The sequence below is a fragment of the Argiope bruennichi genome, chromosome 1 (genome assembly GCF_947563725.1).
Source record: "Argiope bruennichi chromosome 1, qqArgBrue1.1, whole genome shotgun sequence".
In the NCBI taxonomy this organism is placed as follows: Eukaryota; Metazoa; Arthropoda; class Arachnida; order Araneae; family Araneidae; genus Argiope; species Argiope bruennichi.
In genome coordinates, this window is record NC_079151.1 from 78,450,053 (window position 1) to 78,471,281 (window position 21,229).

The window sequence follows — 21,229 nt, forward strand, 5'->3', positions numbered from 1 at the left end:
TTGCCTTATAGGGCCCTTAGGCAGTATGCGCCAGTAAAAATTTAAACCCTCTTAAATTTTTAAACCAAAAAATAATTGATTTTATTTTAATTTCTATATAAATCGTTTCTAAGTAGCAAATATGACAATTAAGTGAAATAAGAAAACATTTACTTTAAAGATTTTTTACTTTCTGTATATAAATTTGGAAACACTGAAGAAATTCAAAAAAATATTTGTTGGAAATTTAAACGTTCTTTAATTTTAATTTGCATTAATTCGAGCACACACCATTTAAGATAAAATGAAATGAATAAAACTAGATCCCCCTAAAAATACCCCTTTCCTCCCCAAATCTCGAGGCATTAGGATCTCCCAATCCAAGGCAGACCCCCTAGTCAGTTGCTTACTTTTAGTATGTAATAATCCGACACTTATTTGGTATATTGATGTTTATAAGCAATACATATTAATGATTTTGCAATGCCGGCGTCCTGGCATAGGGGTAGTGCGTCTTCCCCGCGATCTGGGCGTCCCGGGTTCGAGTCCCGGTTCGAGCATGGTTGTTCTTCGCCCTGTGTTCTATCTGTGAGGTGTGTGAAAATGGGTTGTGCAAGCGATTATGTGGTAGTCCTCATCATTTGAGCTGGATGTCAAACTTCTGCCCTCCATTGCTCAATGGCTTTTACCCTCAGAAGCCATTGTACAAACTAAGCCGAGTTTGTACAATGGCTTCTGAGGATAAAAGCCCTTGTACAAACGTCATCAATGGGCTTGTCTATGGCAAGTGCCATAAGTAACAACAATAACATGATTTTGAAATAATGCAACATTTTCAAACTTTTGTTCGAAACAATATTTTCAAAATAAACTCAGTCATGTTGTTTGATAAGTAAATGTATGAGTCTGAATTCATGCTGCGTAATACTTACCCAGCAATCTGTCTTGTCTTAGCGTCATTCTTTTGTAACAAACCCATGCTATCACCACAGTTGTCACTATCACTACCACAGATGCTGCTACGGGGATGACGAAGTACGGTCGGAAGTAAAAAGGGATATTGCTGTGAGTAATTGAAAATGGCACTGAGATTTCTGAAAAAAGAATATAAAAATAAATTATTAACACCCAAAAAATAAGCAATACCATTTTTAAGTTAAGAAGTATTAAGATTTGAAAACCTTATTATACAGACTGCCAGATAGCTAATTTCTCTTTTCTGTTAGATATAAGTATACGAATGTTTTATGAAAGAAAAAATATCTTTAATGATGTAAAGTATTATATTTTACTTCATTTGAATTAATAACTACACTGCTATTGTTGAGTTTAAATTTTTATATAATTTCCTGATCATTTTAATCATACTTAGGAAGATGATTAATATGATTGCACTAACCTTTTAAAAATATTCAATCTTTTGTAACCAAAACTGATTGAGAAATGAAGCTTTGAATATCATTATTTTAAATGATTTCAATAACCGCCTAGGAAAATATCCACAAATCAAAGGATGGCATTTGTTTGAGGCGGTCATTGAATACCTTAAAGTAATAAAATCCAGATACAATCAGTTTTAGTTACAAAAGAGTAGAATTTTTGTTTTGTTTGAAATGCAAGAGTTGAATATTTTAGTATATAAAACTTATACAACTGCGTGACCGTAAAACAATTAAGAATCTTATATTTTGAATTTCGAAAATATAAGATTCTTAATTGTTTTACGGTGTTTTATTATTTCAAATAACATTAAATATAATTATTTATGCTATTTAAAGCCCTTTTCTTAATCGGAAGTATTTGCATAATTTTAATGCTTTAGAAAATTAGCCATTGTGTTATCCTCTAAAGTTAAAAAAAAAAAAAAAAAAAAAAACAGAGGGAATGTTTTTTTGACTTCCCAGTACATTTATAAAACGTAGCGCATTTTGTGTTTAGCGTCTTAGAATAGTGAAGAAATTCAAGTATATATTTTGAACATTTTTCCATATATCAACTGGCCCCATGGCCCCAAACTTTAAAACAGATCTACAATTCATCATTAAAAATCACACGCTAGAAGTTATACATCTAGCTTACTGCAATTATTGAGTTATCACGTTCACGTACACAGGGACAAGTGAACCGATAGACAGTTAAAGACATATTTAACAGAAATTTATATAAATTTTGAATCATGTTGATAAAATTATACGTTAAATTCGTAGCGTTTTCGAGTTGTCGTATCTTCCTTAACACGGGCTAAAAAGCAGAATGACTTCACGAAAACAGCCAAACTTTGATGTGGCTGTTTTCGAAATCCGTTGTTGATTTTTCAAAATATATGCATATTTTGATTGATTTTGTTGTAGGTACCAGAAATTTAATGGTCATTATTCGTCCGCCTGAGGAACTGATGGCTGTACAATAGTCCACTGAATGTGGCAGGATTAAAGAGAACTAGTTTGGCGAAATCAAGATTTGTTTCCAAAAATTGAAAACGCAACTAGAAAAATGTCATAAACACGACCTAAATTCATACATATCTATAATTTTAACGCTAAAGATCTCTACATCAATTTTTTGTCGTCTGACTTATTTTGTTTATGGATTTACAGACAAACAGACATTGCCAAAAATCTTTCTTTTAAATATAGATTTGAAAAGGAATAAAAATGGAGATTTATCTAAATATTGAGGTCAAAAGTTTCGACGATTACAAATTTTTTTTGCATATTTCACATGCAAGAAGGTAATTAATCGAATTATTGTTCCCTTGAAAATTTTTCTGATCCAAGATTTGAATAATGATCCATTACTTATTTTCTGGCTTGTGACTCTGCTACTGCTGTTTTAAAATTTCATAAAAATGTATTTTTTTATTAAAAATTTTCAAGCATAGTTTTTGAAAAATTTAAAATATGCAGTAACGGTTCGGGTCAGAGTGCTATAATATTAAAGAAGAAAAATCTTCCCCCAATAAATCAGATTTATGGCAGCAACAGCTAAAGCAAATTATTTGTTCGTAATCAGGCGATATATATTAAAAAATTCTTGATGACTGTGTCTAGAAAAGTTATTCAAAAACGATCCTTTAATATATTTTTTTAAAGATAAAATATGTTGGAGAATAAGTTTTTTTAGAGGGACTGATTTCTTGCATATAGTCCATTAATATAAACGAGTTCTTTATTTATAAATTTTTATTTTTTATTTATTCAGAATGAATACCCGCACACTCAGACACACAAAGTAGTCTTTATTATTAGCACAGAATGTTTATCTTAATACAACCAATTCTTACCAGCGAGTCCTGTTGTAAAATCTATTGTCGGAGAAAATTCTCCTCTTCCAAAAACATTATACGCAGCCAGCCTTAGTTCGTATCGAGTCGATCCTTTGAGTCCTGTTAAATAGAAAGAAGTTCTTTCCCCGGGTAAATGGATGTGGTCCCACTCCTCGCCTTCTTCACGGAATTCTAACAGATATTCTGTACACAATGATATAAATAAATTATAATCAGGCAAATTTTGTTTATTGCAAATATTCTGTGAATGAAATTCTCTTTTTGTTTGTTAGCAGTCATCTTTGTATTTGTTTTAAAAGGAGATTATTAGACAAATCTTTATTGAATATCACGCAAGATTTGAAATCTTATCGAATCATTAAATGTTAATAATGATTAAATCGTCTTTGTTACTAAATGTTTTGCTTTTTTCTAATTATTTGAAAAATACCTTTTTATCATTTTACATTCTATTTACTTCATAAAATACAGCGTTTTTCATAAGAAATCCTGCTAATAATTTAGAAAGAATGGTGAAAGATGAATTCTTATTAATTATCAAATTATCATTTTTAAAAAGATGTTTCTTAAATTATTATAAAATATTATTATATTTTATTATATAATGTTAATTTTATTTTATTATTTATTTTTTATTATTTTATATTATTATATAATATTAAATTATTAAAAATTATTAAAGTTAATAATTTATTTCGTAAAAATTAATAACAATCGCATTATGTTAATTTCTCTATCCAATAATAACAATTTCTACATAAATAATTAAATATTGGCTACCGTTTCTCTGCAATACAATTCATAATTCTCATCCAAAAATTACTATTAATCAAAATATTTAAGTGAAACTTGTTTTACTTATACTTACGAACTACAGATGGTTGTTTATCACTTCCTATATTCCAGTGAATGCCCACACTCGATGCAGTTACGTCTGCAACGCCTACGATTGGTGGAGAAGGTGGATCTGTAAAATAAAAAGGTTTTGTTTATTTGGACCACATATTTTGTGAAATAAGCCAAATGAATAAAAGGATAAAGCGTTTTAACTAAAGTATTCATTATTGAACAGTTTAAATTAATTTAAAAGCTTCTAAATCCTATTTAATATCCAATGATGCTTATCATAAATCTGATTATACAATACAAAATTTTGGCTAAAAATTTAAATTTTATAAGAAAATAATTTTTTTTGAATAATTATTCTGCGACTATTTTTTATTTAATTATCCATATGAATCGAATACATAATTTATCTAAGAGAAATATCAACATTAATTAGAACAATTATTAAAATGGTAGAATAAGGTATTTAGTTTATTTTAGTTATATTGGTGTCATGTCATGAAGCAAATTCGAAGACACTTTCGACTTCGTAATTTTGAATCGGAGTTAGATGACGAGAAAGACATTTGATTAGCATTCGCTCTCCAAACTTTCATACCACAAAAGCAGTAAGATATTTAGACAGATTTAGCGTGGGACAGACCTTCTCACACGGTAGATTTTCGAGGATTGCAGTTTTCGATCTAAACTCTCTGGGTCGAAATCGATGCCTTACAATTTAAACAAGACTTTATATCGCGGTTGGTAAATGTAAATTTAAAGTTTTAAAAGAAATTGTGTAAATACTAAAATTAATTGCTAGAGGAAATTACGAGTGTTCAGAGAATGATAGAACTTATTTGACGTATAATTTTTAAACTGCATTATTCAAAAAAGTAATTATAAACGAGGAGTAGTAAAAATTAGCTTTAATGAATTTTCCAGTGTGAAGATAGCATTTCTCTATTTCATAGAAAGTTAATAGAGTGTTAAAATAAACTTCTAAATTTGCCCATTTGAATTAAAATTCTTTTACATCGCAATAGTTCTTCTCCTTCTGAAAAAAAAAAAAAGTCAAATTTGTAATTTGTTAATTTTTTTGCTTAATTTCCACCCCCACCCCCCAAGCCGCATCTTTATATAAATCTATTGCAATTTTCCCTTACTAACTGTTTCAATGAATGCATTTTCATCTGCATCGAAATAAAAAAAACAGGTTATCGTTATTTAATAGCAAAATATATCGAAAATGAATGGGAATACATTCAATTTAACCGAAATAATACTTTCTCATTTTTATTTATTTTTGCTTGATTGACTGTAAATGCAGTTTTAATTGAATGAAAAATTTTGAAAAGATATGGTGATAAGTAAGTTGATTTAATCTTCAGAATCATTAAGATCAAAGCACGACGCTTTCATCTCGTTATAAGAGCTTTTAATAAAAGACAATAACAATGCTTTTTTATGACAGTATTTTTAGAATGACCAACTATCTAAAAAATTTATGATGAAAAAATTTTTGAGCACAGGATGCACCGTTCTGTTGGAACGATGGTTAACAAATTTGCCATATAATTCTTGAAAAATAAATGCACACTATAAACAATTTTTTTTTTCAAAATTTTAATAAGACTTTTAAAAATACTTGAAAGTTAAAGTTTTAGTATTTTTGCTAGCTAACTTCCGAGCATATTGCAGTGCAAAAATATTTTTACACCACTTTAAACTTAAAAAAAAAAAAAAAAAAAAAGAGAGATTTTCTGAGATGCGAATATTACTTTCATGCAATTTTTAAAAATATTGTTAAACTTTCTAAAAGAGAGAAAAAGTTTTAACTCATTTTGTAATAATGTTTTTTTTTTTTTTATCATTTTATCATTTTTTATCATTATCAACCAATTTTAATATTTTGTCAAATTTTTCATTTCACTCTATTGACGATATTAATGATGTGATGAAAATATTTTATATGCTTTCTTGGGACGTTAATTATTTCTCTTTTACTAGCATTATGATTTTTTTTTCAGACTGGCATCCTTTCCACGAATTTCTTTATGCAAAAATTGTTACAGAAGAATTCAACGGCTTATGCAATCAAATCAGACATATCAAGTCATGATACGATGTTTCTGACTAGAGGTTAAAATGTAAGTTTCTTTTCCTAATTTTAAATTTCGATTGAGAAAAATTTAAGTAAAGCCGAAAACAACAATTTTTCAAAGTGGTAGTTAACGGTTTTCTAACATTAATTTTTAATTAAAAAATAGAATTTTCACCATTTCGAAATAAAAAGAAAAAAAGTAGCAAGGAAGATATTCCAAAATTATTGAGAAGAAATCCCGATTTAAAGTTCTAGATGATAATTGTTTCTCTTCCTGGAGCATTAACAACGAAATGTTTTTTTACATATTTAATATTGATAATTATTTAAATAATTTTAATACAGATATTTTAAATTATTTAACTAAATTATTATACAAATACATATATCTTAACATACATAACATTAATTTTATTAACATATATTATTATACAGATATAAAAATCGAGAAAAGTAAATAGACTGAAAGATAGATTTTTCAACGTCGAACAATTTCCAATTGCTTACAAAGCATAAAAACTATTCATTACTCGAACTTTTAATAATAAACATACACATTTAAAAGAATTGTAGCACAAAAGAAAGTTTAATTAAAATTCTTTGACAAATCATAAGTTTTATATTATATAAAATATGGATTTCAAAAATACATGATATTCAAAACCTAGGTACAAATTAGATATCCAAGTAATGCTGAGTTCACATGCCAAAAAAAAAAGTTTCGCAAATGCAGTTATTATATTTTGGAATCATTTTTTGTGATGCATATTTAGATTTTTTTTGGTAATAAATTCAATTTGGTTTTCAGTTGATAAATTTTGATTTCATAGGTCTTACTTTAAATTTATATTATGCAAAATTGTAATTATATAAGAAATTTGTTACATTTTAAACGTTAGAAATTATTTACAGTAGTTAATTATTTCATATAAGTAATAACGCCTTAGCATATTTTTTAAATTGCTAATTTCGCGTGATTAAAATTAAGAACAGGTAAAAGAGAGACAAAATAATATATGCATACACAAGTTATTTATTGATTATATTTTTACAAACCCACGTGAGGCTTACAGAGGGTCCCTTCCCATGCAAAAGCAGCTATAACAAAAGTGCAGCTGTTTGGCTTTATGACGTCATGCATATCAGATTGGGGGAAGATTTTATCAAATGTCAAACTATACCTTCTCTCTTTCATGTTTGGACACAAAACTCAACATAAAAAAAATTTCATTTCAAATCATGGGCTTGTAATAATTGGTTAAAACATTAGTTTTTAAAAATGATAAAAAAATATGGTTCACACTATTTTTTATCTCTATTATTTGATATTTAGTTGCCAAAAATTGATTCTTAAATACCTATATTACCTCTAAATATAATAGCCACAAAAAAGGTTTTTTAAAATTGTTATTTGATTCTTAAAAAATCCTTAAAAAAGAAATGATAAAAAATATTGGACAAATTTTAATGTCCTTATAAAACATTTTCAATTTTAAAAAATCAAATTATCTCATCAGAAATTGAATTAATAAAATGATGTTTTCAATATAAATTTTTCAAAATAATGCTAAAAGTCATTTTTATTGATCTGAATATGGTTTCTAGTAAATTTTTGTATTGTTTAGGATTGTTTTTTTTTGCGAAAATATTGAATTTTTTAAACCAATATTCTTAATCTCTGGATATAAGTCTTTATAAAACCATTCGAATTTTGCTTCTGTGCTTAATTATTGGAAGTTACATTGCTTTTTATATTTATTTGCCTTTTAATGCTATTTACATTCTTTAATGCTAATGCTATTAAAATTCTAAATTCTAGTACCATCTTTTCACAAAAATTCTCTTCAAAAAATGCAAATTTTGTGTAATTATTTCTCAATCTATCATTTAAAAAGATTTTAAAGTTGTTTTAAGGCTAAATTATAAAGTGAAAAAAAAATGTTTCGTAAACTAATACTTAAAAATTGGATAGAAATGCAGCTTGTTTCTTAATTCAAGAAACTTAGGTTATATATTTTCTTAAGTTACCTTCAAGATTCAGAGCAAGTCATTATACATTTCTGAATTGTATGACTTTTACTTTATACATCTTTTTACTCACTATCCCTCCATTTTTTCATTTTTTAAAATAATCTTTGACTTTCAGTTAATATAGTTAGATTTTATAGGCGTTATTTTCAATCTACGTTATACAAAATTCAAAGATATAAGTAATTTATTTCATTTTTCAACATTAGAAATTATTTTCAGTAATAAATTATTTCATGTAAGTAATTTATAACATTTCATTCATCCCTTGAATATCACATACCTTAAATTGTGACCAAAAATGGCAAACTGTTTTAAAAGAGCTTAGCTTTAAAGGAGTAATGCCCTCGTTTGGAGGCCGCCCGCGCGATCGTTAATATCGATCGATACACCGTGGGGTGTAGAGAACACGAAAAGGAGTATCGTGAACTGGTTTTCTCTATCAAGATCAGAAAGGTGATGTGGGGATTTCAAGTGCTCATGTGAAAGCAAAACGTAGATGACGTTGCAAATTTCGGGAAAATGCAAGCAGAATGAAAAGTGAATTGCTACCATAATGTAGATGAAGAATTATTTTATACTTAATGTATACATAAAAAAATGAAATATTTACGTATGTGATAGTTTTTTTTTGTATAAAAGAAAAAAAAAACTTTAAGGATATGTTAAGCAATATCCTTAAATGAACAAATGAATGGATTAATATTTTAGCCTTTATTTAAAATAATTAAAAAATACTGTTTACATAAGTATGCATCTTATTTAACATGCGATGTAAAAATAGGATTCAATGAAAATTATTAAAAATACTTTAAAAAATAATAAAAAAGAGGAGAAAACAAACTATTTAATGCATGCCCGCACATACACATACAATTTTTAGTTTATTAATCTAAAAATACTTTAATTATTTGAAATTAATTAAATCATTATTTAACTAAGTTTACTTTTCTATAATATTAAAAAAAAATTAACTTTAAATGCTTTATCATATTTTTTGAGCTTTTGTACACTTTTTTATGTTAGTTTATGTATCAGCACTTTTTAACATGTAAAATTCTTTAATGCAGCAATATTTCCAAATATTATTTAGCACAGAAAGGAATCATGAAATAAAAAGGAATTCAAGTTTATTTTGATAATCAACCAGTGATGTACATGATTGGATTTGGATTGAATTGGATAATGTACAGGATCCTCATTTGGAATAAAGAAAACCAAAAGTGACTACTCCATACCGCCTAAAGGTACATGGGAAATTTGAACGATTGGAATACGGCGATATCACAAGTGGGAACTATGATTGAATTCTAAGGTGTCAACGGCCACGGTACAACCTCTTCATTAGAAGGCAAGTCTCGTCTTTGATAGGAGGTAGCCGACCCCATATCATTTCTGTATTCAAAAGGATATCGAGAACCCACCACCATACTAGAAGCTTCTTATTCCCATATCAATTCCATCAGAGGAATTAGAATAAAGGAAATAAACCAACTACCATACTGGAAGCTTCTTATACTCATACCAATTCCATTTGAGGAATTGGAATAAAGGAAAGGAACCAACCTCCATTCTGGAAGCTTCTCTTTCCCATATCATACCCATACAAATTCCACAAAAGAGAGTGGAATAAAAAAAAAGGTAACCACAGGTACAGTGTTCTATTCTTTTAATTTAAAGATCGCATCAACATTAAGAGATTAAAATTCTCTTCCAAATTGAAGGACATCAGTCCCACAAATATGGTTTTTTTCTTCAGCGGAATTAAGAATCGAATAAATGATTCTCCAGCACCGAAACTAAAACTGGAGCTACGCCCCTGTTGATACAAATCGCACAATAGTAGCTGAAAAATAAATATTCATGAAGTCTATATGAAAATGTCATTTTAATTATTTTTTATCTTTGATGAAATTGAAGAGTAATTAAATGGTTTAATTTTCTTTCAAAATTTTTAAAAAATTCCGGACATAAAGCAATAATTTCAAACATTTTTGACAAACGTAATATAATAAGTAGAATAATTAAACTATAATTAATTTAATGGTATATATCCTCATTATTTAATATTCAAATAAGAGTATTTCGGATTTTTATTAATTAGTATAATTTTTAAAGTAAAAAGTTGTGTATTAGTTGTTTACATTATCTCGTTGAATGCTAAGATCAATGATATTAGATAGCACAGAGAAAGTAGTAGATTTTTATCACACACGTATTAGAAATAGCACATAAAAAGAATAAATTTTCACGGTGTAATGTAGAAGTAGTAATTCTTATTACTGATTCATTATTTTGAGTCGCTTATATTTTTTTCCGTTAACGTAATTTTCCTTGAAATTTAAGAGGCAAACTAACGATGTGACGCATTGCAAGTAAAGAAGAAGAAACACTTTTCATAATAATTGGCAGTGATCAGACCTAAAAGCTATCAATTTGCTTGTATAATTTGAAATTTAATTCATTGAAGAAGATTAATGGTAATTTATTTGCAATTCAGTGCTCTCAAAGAACAAAAAAAAAAAAAAAAAAAAAAGTTCAAATACAAGCTGAAAGAATGATTTCAAGGTTTTTCATTGATAAGGTTTCCGTTCCTGATGGTGTGTCATAATATCATCTGCCACATTAGCGATTTTTAACTACAACCTTATATGTTTGTCTAGAATTCTTATGTTAATTCTTTTCTGGTCTTGTTTGTATCTAACTTATTAGTTGTAGACTCAATCTGAAAATAAATATTTCTGCTTGTAAAAGTTAAGGAGATTTTTTTAAAAAAAACCGATTTGGGCTTTAGTATAAAGTCTAGGTATATTGTTTTTTTTTCTTACATAAATTACCAAATAAATAAATTTTGTACTTATTTATATCCAAAAAAAAAAAAAAAATTCATGGTTTGACTTCATTAAGATACTTTTACATCTGAAGCAATTTAAATTGAAAATGAAAGATGATGTGATATAAGAAACTCCTTCGTTTCCCTTATTTTTAAATCAATAATTCTCTTCAATTTTTCCTTTTACAGTTATTTTTAAAACATAAAATAAAGTTTTTTAAATTTTTGGGTTATGATATAAATAAATATCAAAATCGTAGGAAAAACAAAATCGCTATTAGATAAAATTTGAATATCTATATAAGTATTAAACATTTTTAAAACCGAGTCGTTTTCAAAATGTTGCAAATGTGCCAAGAACAGGAAATAGTTGCTTCTACGATTTCTCAAAAATAGAATCCAGACATAATCATGTAAAATCGGTAAGGTGAATGAATTCTGACCTTCTTCCAGTGTGGTAACCTGCACTTCATGCGTTGCTGGTCCGGAGCCTGCGGCGTTGAAAGCCTTCACGATGATCGTGTAGGTGGTGGCTTTGAGGAGGCCCTGAATGAGCAGTGACCCGCCCCGACGGTCCGTTGTTTCTACGGTCTGGAAGGTGAAAGGAGAGCTTGAATGGGCCACTTTGTTTCCAACATAATAGCCACGTAAGGGACCATTCCAGTGATGTCTTTGAGGAGGCTGAAAATTTAAATAGGGAATTCAGCGAAAGCACAATAATTTGACTATTTGCAACAATAACGACAAAAATATTGCAGGGAATTGTATAGTTACTTTTACAGTTTTATAATTTGCTTAATTTATAGGCTTAAAAATAAACAGCATATTATTATTTGTCAGAAATATTATCACTAAATATGGTAATCGAAATCATAACTTTATAGCGTAAACATTGTTTGAATCTATAGCAAATGTATTTAGAATAAAAATACACCTTAAGATATCAAATAAGAATAAATTTTGAAATTTGTTTATTTTTAGAATTTTAGCCATCAATTTATTAAATGTCTAAGCAAAGCAAGAGTTATATGTTCAAGTATTTTTTCTTCGACTTATTAAACAGGAAAGAGAATATTTAGATGATTTTTGCGCCATCTCACATTAAAAAGAAAATATCATAAGTAATATATCTTTGAGTTTTATGATGTACTTTTTATTTATTCTTTGAAGGAAATTTTCGAAAAATAGTTGAAAAATTCAGATTTTATTTCTCTTAAAATTCTTTTCCCTGTCCATGGGAAATTTGTCTCGAAATTTGTCCTATGAACATGATAACTCAGAAACATTATGATCTAGATTTATAAAATTTGAAATAGGATTTTATGGCCGAAATCAGAGATCAATATTAAATTTTGGACCAAATTCGTCTATGGGTTAGTCATCCATTTATTTATCTAATTGCATATCTGTGAATGCAATAATTCAAGAAAACTAATTCCATTAATTTCAACGACTGAAATTAATGGAATTTGATATGCTATCTTTCAATAAAATGTATAAACATGATAAAAATTTTTTATACCAAGTCGGTCGGCATTCCAAATGTACATTCAGTTTTATTCCTCATAGTACGAAGTACAACATACTCCATATTGTATCAGTGAACGTACTTATTCACTTTTGAATTTCGGCGCTTCATCGGTGTGTTGGTTCAGGAATAATTACTTTTAGAGGAAGAGAGTAACAGGAAGCGTTATATTGTGCTGGCATATGAGATAATCAAGAAAAGGATACTTTCGTCGATTACTTTATATGGCGTTTGTAAGATTTATAATGGAAGTCTTTTCATATGTTGACCAGGAGAAAATTTACATTGCTTTTTAAGATTAAAACAAATATACAAAATTTCATAATATGTAGTGCCACTTTTTCCTAAAATTGTGAAATTCGGTTAAAAAAATAGTTTTTAAGACAATGTATCTTGTGAGTAGTTATGCGTCGTTTTCATTTGTGATGATATAATTAAATCAAATTTATGGCCAAGGAAATTAATCATTAAAGTATGACCTCATAAAATATTGAGGCTTGGAAAGATTCTGATTTTTGAAAAATAAATTGTTATAAAAGCAGCGAAAAATAATATCATTATAATAAAGGGGCATACCAACAACAACAAAAAAAAAAGGTAAAAAAAAAAGGATTTAAAAAGTATCTGCGATTTAATATTTTAGCAATCTGAGATAACACACAAACCATAATTGTAGTATATTGTAAAAGACAAAAAAAGTAGCTTTATATCTGATGTTATTATAACAATCTTGCCCTAACAGCAAATTTCCAAAACGTATGCTTCTACTAGAAAAGAGGCTTTAAATGACGTAAAGAACCATATTTTATATTGTCTAAGTCAATAAATGTATTGATGAAAAACTGTGAAATTTGAATTTTTATGCTGTTACACTTTCTATTAATCATTTCTAATAAAATATTTTTGTCAACTTTTTAAATAAAAAAATTCATTCTTTTATGACTGAAATTGATAGAATTATGACATTCTGATTTTTTTTATTTTATACTAATCAACGACCGTCTCGGACAAGAGTCGCGCAATTGATGGATCTTCCTCGAAGTGACCATTGAGATCGTCTAAAATAATCAAATTCAAAGTTTCGCTATCAATTATTCGTTATCAATTTTATTTTCGATCAATTTTAACTATGAAAGATTGAAACTTTTTTTTATTCAAAAGATCAGTGTATCAAGAAAGTTTCACTATAGATAGCTATCATAACTAAAAATTTATATATAAAAATTAGAGATTATATATATTTTTTTGAAATACATTCATTGAATGAAATAACAAACTATTTTTGCGTTATTTAGAGTATTTTTATGTCAAACAGGAAATATATGCCTATTTCTAAATGTGTAAAAAATAATTATTGAAACACGGTTAGAGTGTTCCTTTTGTATAATTTAAGTTTGAAAATTGAATATTATTTCAGTTAGTAAATATTAAAATGTATTATCATTGATATACAACATCTACTAGCATTTTTATGTTTTAGTTTCCAAAATTAGTTATTTCAGGTGAGAAAAATGGCAAGAAAAAATCAATAGTGTAAAATATATATATATATATATATATATATATATACTCACTTTCCACGACACTCTAATGGCTTTTGAGCTAACAGGTTCGACTCGAAGGTCTAATGGAGCACCGTCCGGAACTTAAAAATGAATAAAAGTTTTTTTATTAGAGATTTGTGGTACTAAAGGAAAAAAATCATGAATTATTGCTTAAGATATTACAAAAATAATTTTGTTTTAGTATTTTCTGTTTAATCTGCCATAGCAATAGTTTGAACTGTAATGACATTATTACTACAAAACTTATATTGTGAAATCTATCTTAAACGATATGAAAATCATTTTTCCAAATTTGTTTTTGATATTGAATATTTTCCAGAAAACAATGAAAATAAAAAAAAATGACAGTTTTAAGAAGCAATCATAACTATTAAATAATCAGCTACATTAACATTTTTTTTATGCATGCTTGTTTATTTAAGAGTTATGAAGCAACCCAACCTCCTTTTAAGAGCAACGTATGATTGCTCATAAGAAGAGATTATTGTATAGCATAAACAACCAATCACATGTTGAAAACGTTATTTAAACTGTGCTATCATTATATATGAGAAATATATTTTCACTCATAAATAAGAGATTGTAATATTACATGTATGGTATAAATAACCACCTATATATGTTAGTTTGATAGGGAATTCTCAATTTATGAGCAAAATTTGGTTTAACACTTTCTAGGGCCGTGGGAAGTATGCTTCCCACCAAATTTATCAATTTTTGTATGAAATTATGTAGGTTGGCATAAGTTCTGACAAATTTTTTTAGTAAGTCAGAAACTTAGATGCTTCAATTCTTTATCTCAGACAAAAATGTTGTGTCTTGATTTGTCACTTAATTATTAATTAACCAAATTAATTAAATAATCAAATTAAATTTATCCAATAAATTAAATGAATCCCTTTTCTTATTCTAATTTCAAGCCCAAAAATATTTTAACATAATATGATTAGAAAAATATGGCCCTTTAAAGGGTTAAGGGGACGTGATAGTTTTGTAGCAAAGTCTCGGCTTCATGACCAAAGGTTTTTAGTTTCGAGACTTGATTTCACTGAACATCCGCGGTGTATACGGACTTAATGTATGTTAATCTTTCTATTGATGCAGCGTAGAAATTTAGAGAAGAGGTAGTGACATATTGGGTCAGTTAATGATTTTGTCTTCCAGCCATGATCGAACATTATAAGATCCATCTTAAAATAGCTCTCTTGTAGTTTGAAAATAGTATATACTTAAATTAAAGTAACTATATTTTCTCTGATCAGATATATTTAATTACAAAACAGGTATCTTATAATTTATTCTGGAAAATAAAATTTATATTTTAAATGACGTTGTTAAATTTTGGTTCAGTCAAAAATGCGTAATGTTAGTTATATATTTTCTAGTTTTACGAATTTAAATATAATTTTTAGTGTAAGAATATGTTAATTCAATAATTTTAAATTGTTTTTGTAAATCCTAGATTATTTGAAGTCAATAATAATAATGATACTTCAGTTAATTAAATAATATAAAATTCATTACATATATTTTATAAAGGCTTTCCTATCGGGCATTCAGATTATTAAAACTATTCATGTTTAAAATGAATGGCATTGTTTAATGCTTAATAATTTTAGTATTTTGCATGATTCATTCACAAATTTTTATATCGCATGATTTTTATTCCGATTCTGAATTCAGCAAGTTTCGTTTGAGAATAAATTTTTTTGAAAAATTTTAATGAAATATTAAATCGGGAATCATAAAATATTCATTATAAGTCGAAAATCGCGATTTCATTCGGGATATATTGTCTTATAACTTTACGCCTGTTTACAACAATTAGACTAAAAAAATTAGAATAAAAGAAGTGTTATTTTTTTAAAGCTCTTCTTTGTAGGAGATGTAATATTTTAAATGAAAAAAAAAAAACGTTTTTTTTATTTATCTTTTAGAGTGAGTAAAAAATACAAAATAATTCGAATAATGAAGAATTTGGAATATCCTCTCATTGACTGACAAACTTCTGTCCACGAAGCCGAGATTCTACGTTTGTTGTTCTATATTCTGGATAATTTATTAAACAAATGAAATGTGTTTATCCTTTTTTTTTTACCTGCTTCGACTGTTCTAAAAGTGATCGGCTGAGATGGGTCTCCTTGACCAACATTATTCTGGGCGAACACCTGCACACTGTAGGACGTTCCCGGATGTAAATTCGGAATAGTGACTGATGTCTGAACAGCAGGCAAAGTCACCTGGTGCAGTTTGCCTCGCTTTTCTGGAATGTAGAACAAATCAGTACAGTGAACATTAGTTAAATCTATTTTTGCTTCATTTTTAATCAATAATTTGAAAAATTGTGCAGATAGTTGTATAGAATACATAATTTAATATTTTCAAAACTTTTATGCACATTTCATTAATCAAGAGGATTGTCAACATAATAACACGTGACATAAAACTACTTATTATTCCATGCAATAAGCTTTGAAGGTCAATTTTCTTGCCTCTCATTCAAGGACAGTTTTTCCACTTTGCATCCTCGTATAAAAAGTGTATAAAGAATAATCGTCAAAAAATTCGAACTTGAAATTTAAACGAATCTCCACGTTTCAGACCTCTTTAAGTCCGAAAAGCACATTCTGAAATTCTGTTAAAGGGATAACGCTTTGAATTATTGAGATGAAATTTGGTATACACTTAATTTGTCGATTTCCATCAAATGTTGAGCGAAATTCATTCAGTAGATAGTCTGCCGGCTATCCGAATTTAAGTTAGCACAATAACAACAAAACGAAGAGATCTAGATGAATAAAATTTGGCACACGAATTTCAAATCTAAAATTTAGATATCTATCCAATTTGGAGCCAAATACACAAAGAGGTTGGGTTTTTTTGTCCGTCAGTATTTTCACAAGCATGCAAGTGAGATAATTAAAATACTCAATGACTTAAATGCATGAAATTTGGTATGTATTTTGTGACTGCAATTGTAGTTCTGCTTCAAATCTTGGCTTCAATCATTTGAAAAAAAACCCGTATCTAAAATATAAATTTGATTTTCGGGTAGTATTAATTATAATTATTGACTAGTAATTACATGCCAGAGAATAATTGCCAAGAGCGACACGATATATTCAGTAAAACTTTTAAATTAATCAAGAAACAATATTTCGTAACTAATGGTCGCTAATTATTACTTGTAAAATTATTAATCTGTATTATTTATCTAACAAGTTTCTCAATCATTGATGTGCTAATTAGTTTTATTTGTCAATAAAGAAACTGCCACAAATTTAAGACAACTTTTGAGAATTATAGATGGAATTTTCAAAATCCTATTCTGATTAAATTTAAAAACAATTTGAAAAAACGAATTCACTCAAAACAAAAAATTCTACATCTCTGGAAGCTTTCAAATCTTTAGGTTTCAATTTGCTCGTTCTAAAGTCTCATTTTATATTTTTTTTATCCATTATATTGAAGAAATATGTATTTGGCATTATAAATATGCGAACTATATTATAATCTAATCTCATATACTTCAGATCTATATTTTTTAAAGTAAAAATCTAAAACAAATGTTACATATTTATATTTTAAATTTCATGCAGAATGATTAATTTTGTTTATTCTCCGGAAGGCACCCACCGTCGTTCCTCCAGTATCTGACAACGTAGTTTTCGACCAGCCCTTCGTCTGACGAGGACGGTTGCCAAGACAATCGGATCGATTTTGTTTGCACCTCTGAAGTACGAATGCCAGTAGGAGGGGAAGGAGGCTCTGCAAAAAGGATATGAGGGTTCATATATCTCACAATATTATAAAATTATCATACAACAGAAAATATTAAAAATAAAATTAAATAAATGTATGTATTTAAAGAATAATTCCTTAGGTAATTTTTATCTTTAAATTTCTTAAACTTCTTGAGTTTTTTTAAAAAGAAAATGTGATTATTATTTTTTAAAACGTTCGTTATAATATTAGGGAATAACTAGTATCGAACTACTTTTTTGTGACATTTGATAACAAATAAGTCGCGTTATATCCTATTTATTTTGAACATTACTTATTTCAATTTAACATACTTTAATTACAGAATAAATTGTATTAGTTATAACAAGTATTTGGTGCATTGGAATTCAAGTGAATTGAATAACATCGGAATACAAATATTTGTTAAAGGTTTTTAAAAATGCGCTTCAGTCTTTTGAAATACTTAATTATGAAATCTAAACTGATGAATTTTTGTTTGTAAATTCAAAAAATTTGAGGCAATTTTTTTGAGGAATCATAAAGTTGATTACTCATGATTCTTTTTAAAATTATTATTATTATTATTATTATTGATAAAATGCTTAGAAACTAGTTGATTTTTATGACTTGCATTTGATCTAAGAAAATAAAACATTGTTTTTAATAAATAAATATTTCCTGTAATATGTGCAAAATTGACCAGAAATTCCAACAAAGATAGGTAAATCTGTATAAATGTCATATTTTAAGAGATGTTTGAAAATGATATTCTGTCAAATTTTCAGAGAATTAATTTTTTCTTTAATTTTTTCCCTTTAAAATAAGAAAATAATAATCATTGTATGGAAGATGGTCGATAAAAAAACATTCCGACCAATATTTTCATGACAAAATAATATTTATAAAAACTAGTAACAGTTTTCAAAATTTTCCTTTCTTTTTTTTATTTTGCTTGAAAGAAGAAATTTAAAAAAATTCATAAGAGTTTAACATTTTGCTTTTAGGAATTCTATACTTAATTTTTCATCAGAGCTTTAAATTATTAACAGTTTTATCCAAAACTGTAAATTATTTAATGAATTTGACTGTAAACCATTTTTTAAATATTTTTTTATATACTAACATATAAATGTTTTTACTTTTAGAATACAAAATTTGATTCCAATTTTCTTGTTATAACTGGTACTTTAATTTGTTTGCTGCAGATGTGTTATTGAAATACATATTAATGATCGTAATTTAAACTTATTGATAAAAGATGTAGTCTAATAAAGACAATGCTCTGAAAAAACTAATAATTTTATGATTACTATTTTGCTATAAGTACTTGTTAGAAACCTCAAGAATATTTTGTACAAAGCTCTAATATTTCTTTATATTTCCGATTTGGATTTCAGGGTTAGATCCTTCTTTGCGACATAACTAAAATACAATTTACTTTAAAAATATTTATTTATTTTTATTTTTCATTAATCAATATAAAATTATTTGGAAGTTCATTCACTTAAAAAAAAGACTCTTTATTTATCATCCACATGTTAAATATTCTGAATGCTTTACATTATACAGAAGATATATCAATTGTTGGATATTTTGTGCCAATAGGGATAACATTCAAATACAATTTTATGAATATTTCATATATTTATCAACACCAACGTGTTTATATAGATATCAGACTTTGTAGGAGATACTCACCTAAAACAATTAACTTAACTTTTCCTTCATCTTCTCCAAATTTATTGCGAGCCTGGCAAACATAAGAGCCCACGTCAGCTTTCTGAGAATCATGGATCAATAATTCCGATTTTGTCCCGTAATCAGTAGCATCTTTCACCACTTCGAACCTGGGCAAAATAAAAATGTAACTCAAAGGGTTTCGGAAAAAAAAAAGACCAGCAATTACTAAACATCTGATTTTTTCTCTTATTTTAACAAATCCAAACTTATTTTATTCAAAATAGTGAAAAATATATTCAAAATAGTGAATAATAAATTAAGTATTATAATATTATTTTATAATACTTAATAATAGCAAAATTATCTGCTCCAAGTACATTTTTAATTATTGTACATTAAATATAATTTTTGTTAGTCCTTGCAAAAATTTTGCCGAACTTTTTAAGTTTTAATTATTATTTTTAACGAAATAATAATTAAATTAACTCCAAGAAGAAATAGAAAATAACTCCAAGATTTTTTTTATAAGGAAGGCCAATTTTTTATGACAAAATAAATAAACAAATAAAATGCAAACATCTAAAAGATTGGAAAAGAAAGCAAAGCTAAAGCACAGAAAAAATGAATAAATATAACGATTTAACTTTCAAATAATATCCATACCATTAATTATTTTATTTGCTTAAAAATGTTTCCTATTTTTTTAATACAAAAATATCATTTCACATCTAATTAGGCTTGCATAATACGACTATGCTTTTACTTGATATTGCCAAGCGTTTCCAAAAATTTTAGTGTACGCTTTTAAAAAAAATATTGCATAAAATTCATAAAAGAAGAATGATTTAAACCTTGTTCCGAACTGAATGTTAACGTCTTGGTTGTCTTTCTTCCATGAAACGTAGAGAGGTTGGTCACCCGAGATTTCACACATAAGACGAGCAGTGTGACCTCTTCTAACAGTCACACGTTCAAATTTTTTCTTTAACTCTGGAGGGGCTGGAAAAAATACGAAACATTAATGATATACTATAATTAAATTTTTAAAAATTACAAATGCCTCACAAAGAAATTTATTTTTCTTACACACCCCTTTTATAAATAAATATAGTAATTTTCATTCAATACTATTTGAAATTTTTTTTATTTAAATATTCTGTAGAGTCTTTTTAATTTATTTTTTATGAAAAGTCTATCTTTTTTTAGTAGGTATAAAAACCAGATTTGTGATGTTATCTTGATGTAAAAATAATAAAAATATGTTATAAGAAATCTTTAAAAATGTTTCCTGTCTTTCATACTAAGCCAATAATTTATTGGTATTAAAATAGATTTGAAAGGATCATTAAGTCGTTTGATCCTTTTTAAAACCACATAAAATTATTTTGAACATGTATTTAATATTAAATGTCAGGTAGTGTAAAAAGAAAGCTGTGGTTTAAATATAAGTGATTTCTAAAAGGCAGTTATAAATAAACTTTAGAGAAAACATTTCAGCTTAGAAGTTAGAAAGAGACAATTTTAAAAATTAAAGGAATTTGTGGTGCCATCAAATCATCAAAGGAATTAACATATCTGCTAACGAGATACCTCAAAAAAATTTGAAGCTCAAATTTGCTAAATTTTGTATATGTTTTTTTTAAAATTAAGAATATGT

At 27.1% G+C, this 21,229-nt stretch overlaps 1 protein-coding gene and 1 long non-coding RNA gene across 5 annotated transcripts in view; one reads left to right on the forward strand and one right to left on the reverse strand.

The window, feature by feature from the left end:
- LOC129980462 (cell adhesion molecule DSCAM-like) overlaps nt 1-21,229 on the reverse strand; it is a 53,415-nt gene that overhangs the window by 3,359 nt on the left and 28,827 nt on the right. For all 4 annotated transcript variants that reach the window (XM_056090813.1, XM_056090801.1, XM_056090802.1 and 1 more), the window contains 9 exons: nt 20,424-20,571; nt 19,591-19,739; nt 17,785-17,916; nt 16,247-16,411; nt 14,158-14,228; nt 11,499-11,736; nt 4,134-4,232; nt 3,263-3,448; nt 912-1,073 (listed from right to left, as the gene is read on the reverse strand). In XM_056090813.1, coding sequence (XP_055946788.1) covers nt 912-1,073; nt 3,263-3,448; nt 4,134-4,232; nt 11,499-11,736; nt 14,158-14,228; nt 16,247-16,411; nt 17,785-17,916; nt 19,591-19,739; nt 20,424-20,571 — 1,350 coding nt within the window. The remainder of the gene's footprint in view (nt 1-911; nt 1,074-3,262; nt 3,449-4,133; nt 4,233-11,498; nt 11,737-14,157; nt 14,229-16,246; nt 16,412-17,784; nt 17,917-19,590; nt 19,740-20,423; nt 20,572-21,229) is intronic.
- LOC129980495 (uncharacterized) lies at nt 9,320-17,918 on the forward strand. The gene is made up of 2 exons (XR_008785237.1): nt 9,320-9,863; nt 17,777-17,918. It is a non-coding gene; the product is annotated as an uncharacterized LOC129980495 (long non-coding RNA).